This window comes from Myotis davidii, unplaced genomic scaffold, assembly GCF_000327345.1.
Source record: "Myotis davidii unplaced genomic scaffold, ASM32734v1 scaffold914, whole genome shotgun sequence".
Taxonomy (NCBI): Eukaryota; Metazoa; Chordata; class Mammalia; order Chiroptera; family Vespertilionidae; genus Myotis; species Myotis davidii.
The window spans coordinates 1,127,951-1,137,738 of NW_006285484.1; the positions used below are offsets into that span (position 1 = coordinate 1,127,951).

A 9,788-nucleotide genomic window follows, 5' to 3' on the forward strand; every position below is an offset into this window, starting at 1 on the left:
AGAAAAAAGCATTAGCAGGGAAACGAAGGGCATGATACACAGGGGGCTGACATCCTATTAAATAGCTCGCTTGTCCTCACAGAGTCTGTGTAGCAGAGGCGGCTAGCCCTGTGCCCTGGCCCTCGCCTGCGGGGTGGGCAAGGCTCCCGCCCCAGCACAGCGCTCAGGCTGGAACCAGAAGTGTCCCCCAAGAAAGCCTGACTAGGTCCCCAGTTCCATCCCCAGTTGTATTCCAAATGGTTCCTTTCTCTGCAAAGGACCCAGAGCTCTGGAGTCCGCTTCCCTCTAGGGGGCAGGAGCAAACAGGGAAACAACAGCCTCAACACTGTTTACTTGTTAGCTCAGAGTGATGATTCACTTCCCAGACCCTCCCTTCCGGAGAAATTCCCTCCTTTATCAAAGTCCTGGGAAGGAAGCCATAGTCTCGCCCTAGCTGATGTGGGCTCAGCGGATAGAGCGTCGCCCCGGGACGGAAGGGTCCGGTATGTACCTCGGTGGCAGCCTTGATCTGGGAGGCTCTCTCTCACATCAATCAATGTTTCTCTCTCTGTCTCTCCCCTTCCCTTCCACTCTCTCTAAAAATAAATGGGAAAATATCCTTAGGTGAGATTAACAACAACAACAACAAATACACCCATTGTGTGTCATTCTTCCTATACAAGGAACATACAACATTCCCAAGGGAGTCAACCCCATCCACCTGCTCCCCCCATTTGTCTCAAAGTCCAGCATCTTGGGGTGACGTGCAGTCCTCTCCCTTAAATCCTGATGTGGGCTTTCGTCGGGAGCAGTGGGGACCCGAGGAGGTTTCTACCAAGATGCTCTGGACACTGTGCGTGCTTATGAATATAAGGTAGTAAGTTTAAAGGTAATCCAGGCAGGCACTTCCAATCACAAAGCACGACAGCCCCGCCCGCCAGGCACCCCCACCAACCGCCTCTGGCTTTCTCATCTCCTGCTGCTCGGCTGGAAGAGCATGTTTACTTATTCAAGATCACAAGGGAAGCAGCAGCTGCTAGAAAAATCCCAGTCTCCGCCTGGCTAAAAAGTACAGGGACATCTTCCAGCTTTTCAGAAGGAGCAGGGAGAAGAGAGAGAGGGCGAAACACTTCTTAACATCTGTTCGTCAGGAGCCTACACACCAGCCAGAGCAGCGGTTCTCAACCTTCCTCATGCCGCGACCCTTTCATGCAGTTCCTCATGTGGTGGTGACCCCCCCAACTGTAACACTATTTTCGTTGCTACTTCATAGCTGTAATTTTGCTACTGTTATGAGTCGTAATGTAAATATTGATATGCAGGATGTATTTTGAACAAGCCTTAGTTTACTCATCTGTACAATGGGATTAGCACTGATGCCTATGCTACTAGTATGCGCTTCAAACGGGAGCAGTGGGGACCCGAGGAGGTTTCTACCAAGATGCTCTGGACACTGTGCGTGCTTATGAATATAAGGTAGTAAGTTTAAAGGTAATCCAGGCAGGCACTTCCAATCACAAAGCACGAGCCTGCGGGTGCCTCTCTCGCATGGAATCTGCCTCCTTAGCACCCAGAGAAAGGTCTCCACCTCTGAAACGGAAATGGGCCCAGAGTAGTCCGATTCTGTCCTCACATAGCACCCTGACCGCCTGCTCCTTTCCCGCAAATAGGGAAACAACAGCTTGAGGGCCGAGTGCAAAAGCAGTTCCACATTCGAGACACCCTGGAAATTCCGCTCCTGGCCCAGCACTATCTTTGTAAGCTTGAATAGTTCTTCAGAAACCGAATTCCGGGGAGGGGGGTGCGGGGGAGGGGGGTTCCTTCCGGCCATGCGGTTAGAGCATCAACTGTAACACTATTTTCGTTGCTACTTCATAGCTGTAATTTTGCTACTGTTATGAGTCGTAATGTAAATATCTGATATGCAGGATGTATTTTTCAGGGGTCGCGACCCACAGGTTGAGAACCGCTGAACCAGAGCTTTAGATCGAGGCCCCGAGTTCACCTGTCTGTGACTGATTCATTCCCTTCTCCACTCCCGGAAGCAGGGCCTGGCACAGCCCCGCTCTGCAAGGTCACTGACACAGAGGACACAACTCCACCACCGGCTTTTTAATTCTACCAAACGGAGACAATTAGCCCCAAATCCCTACGCCTCCGTGTCTGCTCCAAGGAGAGGTCACTGTTCTCTGTGAGGATGCCTCTCAAGAACATGCCACCAAAAAAATCACCTTATCGTCGTTCACAGCGCGGCTCTGAGACCAGACTGCACCTCATTGCCTCCATTTTTGCTTCACACAGGACCAAGCATGGGGCTTTGCATAGAGGAGGTGCTCAATAAACATGTATGGGATAAAGGAAGAATAAACCTATAAATGTTTGGGGGAGACTTATACTCTCTGGGTAAAAATCTTTTTTTTTCTTTTTGAGGACAGAAGATAGGTAGGTATAAGAGCGTCTGCTAAATTCTGCAGTACAGATAAATGGTTTTAGAATTGCGCTGAGATTAGAAGAGCGTATTCCTTCATTCACCCGCCAAATATTTACTGGGCTCCAGTGTGCCAGGTGCTGTTCCAGGTATTGGAGACACAGTAAAAGGGATGGACAAGCCCCCCCACCCCCCCCACACACACACACACATGGAACTTCCATTATAGCAAAGTAGCCAAGAGCAGAGGCTGTGGAGACAAGCTTTCAAATTCCAGAGAAGTTAGGAAGGAAGTTGACCGTGTTCTGCTTGCTCACCTTGAAAATGGGGATACTAGTACCAACCTTACAGTATTATTTACGAAGATTAAGTGAGAATCCATGTGAAGGAATTAGCACATAGTCGAGTTTAAATCAATTTTCCACTCTGATCACCACCCCGCTCAAGTTAGTCATCATATGACTGTTAGTCTCTTTCAGATCCCTTGTCTCAGTTGGCAATAATGTTTCTTACCAGACTCCTACACTCTTCCCAAATGTCCAATGTTAACCACATGACTAAGTTAACCAGGAGAGAGACAAAGGAAACCGCAGGCATCCTTCTAGATGAAGGCCGCAGGCTGCTCAGATGGAAATGAACACATGAGGGGTGCTCTGCTTAATTAAGACCACTGCTAGTCAAAGCAGGATTCATTCCAGGCCTCGGTGAAAATCTCCAGGAGGGCAACTGGCAAGTGAAGGGCTGGAGGCCTAGAAAGAAGGTGAGAAGAGACCGTGCCTTCCACTCGTTTTACTTTATTTTTTTAATATATTTTGTTGATTTTTTTTTACTGAGAGGAAGGAAGAAGGATAGAGAATTAGAAACATCAATGAGAGAGAAACAGCACCCAGCTGCCTCCTGCACACCCCCGATTGGGGATGTGCCCGCAACCAAGGTACAGGCCCTTGACCGGAATCAAACCTGGGACCCTTCAGTCCGCAAGCAGATGCTTTATCCACTGAGCCAAGTGGTCAGGGCCCATTTGTTTTAATCAACACTCTGCAGGGGCTCTGAGTCTCAGCTGAGCTTAGGATGGACACGGGGCCCCTCAGCGGGTAAACCCACAGCACAACAGGAGTAGAGCGTGCTGTCTTGTTGCTTAGCTGTTCATTGGCCACGTGAGCCCAGGGCGGGTTGTAAAAGAGGCCTCATGCCCTGTTATTTGTTTTGCTCCCAGAGGCGGGGAGGGCTTGAGTCAAGGAAGCAGACATACAAATGCACCAAAGGCCCATACCTGCTCCTACCTCAGACCAAAGACACAGGTGCCCCGGGCTCCACCCCCACTTCTACCCTCCTTCCCTTCCTCTCCAATCAGGCCTTTCTCCTCCCTCACCCGCCCCGGGCCCTGGCCTTGGACTCAGATTCTCTGTCCCTGCCAAGCCCATTCACACTGATGACTGGTAGGAGTGCCTGGCTAGCTTTCCACTTGGGTGTTTCCTCAGAAGTTGCGGCCTCTCAAGTTACCCCTCCATCCCACACAGCTCCAGCCTGTGGGGACCTGCCCCACTCAGCCGGGCCCAGCACAGGCCTCAGCCCCCAGTTCTCTAGGCCCTAACTCGTCTGGGATCAGACTCCTTGTACCACACACAGAGCCATGCTAGTTCTAGCTTAGTGGTGTGCAACCAAAGTTAAACGAATTGGGAAAAGAATGTTAGCTGTCATTCAGTACCTGTTTACAGTGGACCAGGCACCACTCTAAGCCTAACCTTCCTGTGAGGTAGGTCCTGTTCCTAATCCATTTTACAGAATTGAAACTGAGGCATAGAGAGGAAAATCACCCGAGGTCACAAGCTAGCACATGACAGAGCCCATGTCTAACTACACTCCTGAAATGCAGAAATACATAATACACATTCAGTCCCTGCTGGCAAGAGGCCCATAACCCAGCACGGGAAGCAAGCACAGACAATGGGTTTTAGCCACAAATTCACAGCAGATCGTGGCTTTATCTGTGTAATTCTCTTTATGTCACAGATGTACATCCCGTGCCATGTGCGTCTGGGAACTCAAAGGAATGAAACAGAACTGATTAAAATGGAAAGCAGAAGATAGTTACACCGTCTCTTTTAAAGCAGAATTTACTCATTGAGAAAATATCAGCTTCTCTTCTTATGTGGGTACTAATGGCTACAAAAGGAAGGACACTTACTTATACTGAGAAACCAGCATTTCTCACATCTAACCAAAAATAGGACATGAGAAAGAGAGATCACATCAGAAATCCTGGGACATCCAGCTTAATGTTTGCTAATTAGATCTTCTGTCAGATTCTCTGCCCATACATCTCTCCATGGTAACATTTTATGTGAGCCTAAAAGCTACCTCTGGTTCATTCTGAGAGAATGTTGGAAAGCCGGAAGGAAACTGGGGAGACAGGACGACCAATCCTTTTAAGGAAGAGATAGGGAATTAAACATGTTATTCCACTTAACTAGCGTTTTCTCATTCTCTTTAGATGCATCACCAGTGACTGATGTCATTTGAGTCACCACAATTGGACAAAAGAATCAACCCAGGTCCAAACAATGGTGGCACACACATAGCTCAGACTCAGGGCAACACCCACAGTGCAGAACTAAGTGACACACTGCCTCTGACAGAACACACATCATATTTTTAATGTTCCCCAGAAAAACGTTCACGGTCTCTCTGGGTGAAATGATGAGGCATCTGATAATACTGAGACCCAGAAAGCCTTCCATTCCACCACCCTCCCCGGGCCCAGGACTCCTCTCTGCCACAGCATCCAGCATGGAAGACAAGGCTAACGTTCTCAGCAACCTGCACAAACTACGCCTTTGTGCTGGACAACATGCTCCGTGTTCCCCAGATCCCCTTTCAGTTTCCTCCTGACTCACAGCTAGACTGAGTTCTTTGTCTGCTGGGGTTGGGTGAAGCCACACAAGTGAGTTTGCCCAGTGGAATGTGGGGTGGAAATGATGCAGACCATCTGGCTGCTGTGTCTCGATGATTCAGCATCGACCTATGAACCAGAAGGTCACATGCCTGGGTTGCAGGCTCAATCCCAGTGTGGGGGGACGGGGGAGGAGGCCGATGATTCTCTCTCATCACCGATGTTTCTATCTTTCTACCCCTCTCTCTTCCTCTCTCTCCAAAATCAATAAAAACACATTTTTAAGAAATTGGGCATACCACTCTGAGGCCTGGTCCCCAAATGCATGTGGGATCATGCATTCCCTTCATCCACCAGCCAGACAGAGAGGTTCCTGTGGGAAACTCCAGGGCCTCCAAAGATGGAGCCACTAAATAACCACATGGAACCCTAGCCCAGCGGTTTTCAACCCTTTCCATCTCATGGCACACATAGACCAATGACTAAAATTCTGCGGCACACCAAAGAACTGTTTTTGCTGATCTGACCAAAAAAAAAAAAAAAGGAGGTATAATTTTTTTTGCTACTGTTGTGTTAGCTGTTCTCATTTTACTATCTGACAATCTAAGGGAAAAGAGGTCAGTGCCCCTGGCTATATATAGTCAGGTATGGCATGTTGTAAACATCCTTGCAGCGCACCACTTGAAAATTCGCTGCCTTAGCCCAATCCACACTGGACTGTGACCTGAAAGGAAAACTGCCCTTCATGCAGAGGTGGGCAGTGGTCTGTGAGAGCCACGAGTGCTCCTCGGGCAGTGGGTATAGCCTGCCTGTGCCGTGGCCTCACTCTGGAGGCAGCAGTTACCCTGCAGCAGCCACACCTACCTGTGTCGTTGCCGATGCAATCCAGTATCAGGCAGATTCCCAAGGGCTTGCTCTGCATCTTGTACCTGTCCTCCGGGATGGGCTGGAAAACAAAGCAGGGATTGTTAAAGACTCTGGCACCGCTGTTTCCGCAAGGTCTCCCCTGTGTGCCAACTTCCCTTCTGGATTTTCTTAAACAGCCCTTGGGCAGGAAGTCAGTCAACAGACAGAGCCTGACGTCATCACAGTTGACATTTCCATTTAATATCAAATGGTTCGTCTATTCAGGGAATGTGCTTCAGACAACAAGCTATTTCTGTTTTTAATTCATTTTAAGGAGAATCGTAGTCTCTTTACATGTGTCCTGGCTTTGCAGGAGAAACATCATTTGAAACACAGAGAAAAGATGGGTCACATATTTCTCAGGAACCTCAGTTTGTACAAGTGATATCATTCCAAACGAGTACAAAAGGCGGCCCCCTATTGCCCCTCCTTACAGAGGTTATCAGCCCAAGGAAAAGCAAGTCAGGGCTCAGTCTGGGCTTCCTGGTACACTCAGGAATTACTCAGCTGACCAGGGACGTGGCCCTTGGAATTTCTCTGCATTCCAAAGTTCACAAACACAATCCACTCCAGCATTTTTCTCTTCGCTATGTCCACGGTTCCCCTTCAGAAAAATACTCGGGAGAATGACACTCTCAGAATCCTATCACTGTCACTAGAAATTCTTAATGGACAGATATTTTTAAAGAAGCCAGTGTTCTCCACAGAGCGTGTGCGTGCAGTGCAATCCCAAATGAGAAAATGGATTCTGTACCCGAGGCAGGAAGGCTCCTGATTCTTGAACGGATGTCTTCACTGGTTCTCCTGCAGGATGAGAGGGAAATCAACTTAAAAGCTGAAGGAGATTTAGCCCACTCCATGCTGGCTGCGTTTCTTCATATCACAAGTGTCTCTTCCCCTATTTCTTTCCCCCACTATCGCTTCTCTCCTCAGCTATACTCAGCCCCAGGGTTCCAACCTTGCACTGTAAAACCTAACCGATACGCCCGGTCAGCACAGCTCAGCAGTTGAGCATCAACCCAGAAAACCAAGAGGTCGCTGGTTCGATTCCAGGTCAGGGCACATGTCCAAATTTCTGGCTCAATCCCCAGTGGTAGCCCAACGATGATGTTCCTCTCTCATTGATGTTTCTATCTCTCTCTCCCTCTCCCTCTCCCTTCCTCTAACTGTAAAAATCAATAAAAACACATTTTTAAAAAAGAAAACCTAACTGAGAAGGTAACCCAAGTTTCTGTGCTAAAGAAGGGTTATGTAGAAAAATTGCTTAAGTAGCAAGTGGAAGAAGGCTTCTCCAGGTGAGGACCAGGTAACTGCTGAGTTTTTAACTTGAGAATCTAATACCTTCACCACCAACAATACCAATAGCTTTCCTACCTGTGCTAAAACTGTGGGCCACACCCAAGGGAACAGCCTTAGAGACTGAACAGATGGCCAGGTTTTCTTAGCCCAGTGATACTGGGAGATCGTAACATTAAATGTCAATAGCAAGATCGGGGACAGTGAGCTTAGCAAACGTAGGTGAGCCTACGGCACTTTTTGTTAGATAAAAATGACTTTATTAGCCCAGGGAGGTAGAGAAATGATCCGTTTTAAGGCCATAAAGAGCTGGCATGAAGCCTAGCACCATCACAAACAAGCTCTGTGAACTTGGGCAAGTTTCTTCCTGAAGTCTCAGGGGATTTTTAAATCTCTAGGGAGGACAAACCAAAATCTATACTACTGTTGCAAAAATGAGAAATAATGTCTAAAGACAGGCCAAGAAAATGCCAGGAATGATAAGGCTTGGGGGAAATGAGCATTTTTCAAAGCTGTAAAAGTTGAATCACTCTTTTTAAAGAACAACTAGCAACACCCTTTAAAACAACATCCTGCTTCTAGAAGTTTATCTTATGAAAATAATAAAGTATGCAAAAATGTCAAGGACATCTACTGAAGGACTGCCCCAAGCTAGAAAGAAACTAAAAGTCTGCCCATATGAAACAGGGTAAATAAATTATTCTATATAATAAAAGGGTGAAATGCAAATTGACCAAAAGGCGGAATGACCAGTTGCTATGATGTGCACTGACCACCAGGGGACAGTCGCTCAACGCAGGAGGTGCCCCCTGGTAGTCAGTGCACTCACACAGAGCTGATGGCTGGCAAGTGCTGTGGCCCGCCTCCATGGCAGCGCTAAGGATGTCCAACTGCGGCTTAGGCTGTCAGTTCGACATCTCCCGAGGGCTCCCGGACTGCGAAAGGGCACAGGCTGGGCTGAGAGACACCACACACCCCTCATCCCCCACAGTGCACTAGGCCTCTAGTGTCCATATAATGCAATACTATGCAATGTTAAAAAGGATTAAGAGATCTTTATGTATTTGACATGAAAAGATATGCAGAATATATTGAGTAACAAATGGATTACTAAATATTATAATATTGATCCAGTATACTTAAAAATATGTATTGTGTGCATATATTTATACATCTATATGTGAAAAATAAGAGTCTTAGAGGTATATAAATCAAACATTAATCAGATTATGTTGATACTTGTAATTAAGAGAAAATTTCACTTTGTCTTTTTGTATTTTAGCAATCATGGATTAACAGAATTTTTAAAAGCACAGAATGATCTCTGTAATATGCCTGTCTCCATTTAAGGCACTTAGTAAGAGCTTCATAAATTGTATCATCATCATTATCATCATTCAGATGAGATCTATTTAGAAATCCAAATTAATATGAATACGGGGCTTGATCATTTTAAACTTCTATTAGATTAAGGCCAAGAATGCGTTCTTCCTTTATTAGCAAATCAACCATGTCCAGGCCAAAGCAGCTCTCCCAGGATCACCAGGGTGTGGAGAGCTTCACTTACCTCACCCGTGCAAGTCCAATCAAGAACAAACCTGCCATTAACGCAGTGGAAAGAACACAGATTGCTTTTAATTCCTATCCAGATCTACCAGGTCTCCTATTTCCCTTTAAACAGCTTTCAGAATGCTAATGATCACCACACCTCACCAGCATTTTAAGAAATGCTGTCACTTCAGGAATCAATTCGCTCCTCTGTAGCTTTTCCTGGAGCGCAGAATTTTAGGTATGAAATGACAGGCATGGGCTTCTCCATCTGGCTAATCCGGGCAAAATGCTTTTCCGTTTCCAAGTGCATGCAGACAGCATACAGGCTGCCACGCAAAGATAGCTTCCATCAGGCCACTGCCCTACTACAATGTTCACGATCTCCACTGCACACAGGACCAGGTCCAAGCTCCCCGGGTGAGACCGGGCCCTCCTTACCTGCCTAGCCATCCCTGCCTGCCTCCAGGAATCCTGAGCCATCTCCACTGCAGTGTGACTGACTCAGCCTCGCTTCAAGGAGGTCTCAAGCCAAGCAAAAGACATACACTTTTAAAAATGGGTGGGATTGCGTGCTGCTGTCAGAGAGATGAGAGAGGTCATACAGGTTGAAATTACTAGTTTTTTATATTGTATTTTTTCCTTTCTTTTTAGGAGAGGGGGATGTCATCTATAGAGTACCTAGACTTATTAAATGGACTTGAACACAAGATCTTAGTAACCTTTCTTCTTCCTGCT

General features: G+C 47.0%; 1 protein-coding gene across 8 annotated transcripts in view; it reads right to left on the reverse strand.

The window, feature by feature from the left end:
* Positions 1–9,788, reverse strand: part of CFLAR (CASP8 and FADD like apoptosis regulator) — a 63,411-nt gene that overhangs the window by 31,082 nt on the left and 22,541 nt on the right. For 7 of the 8 annotated variants that reach the window (XM_015559142.1, XM_015559140.1, XM_015559146.1 and 4 more), the window contains 2 exons: positions 6,961–7,010; positions 6,165–6,246 (listed from right to left, as the gene is read on the reverse strand). In XM_015559142.1, the coding sequence (XP_015414628.1) occupies positions 6,165–6,246; positions 6,961–7,010 (132 nt within the window). Of the gene's footprint in view, positions 1–6,164; positions 6,247–6,960; positions 7,011–9,788 lie in introns of those variants that run through there. The other variant, XM_015559147.1, reaches the window with a different exon arrangement.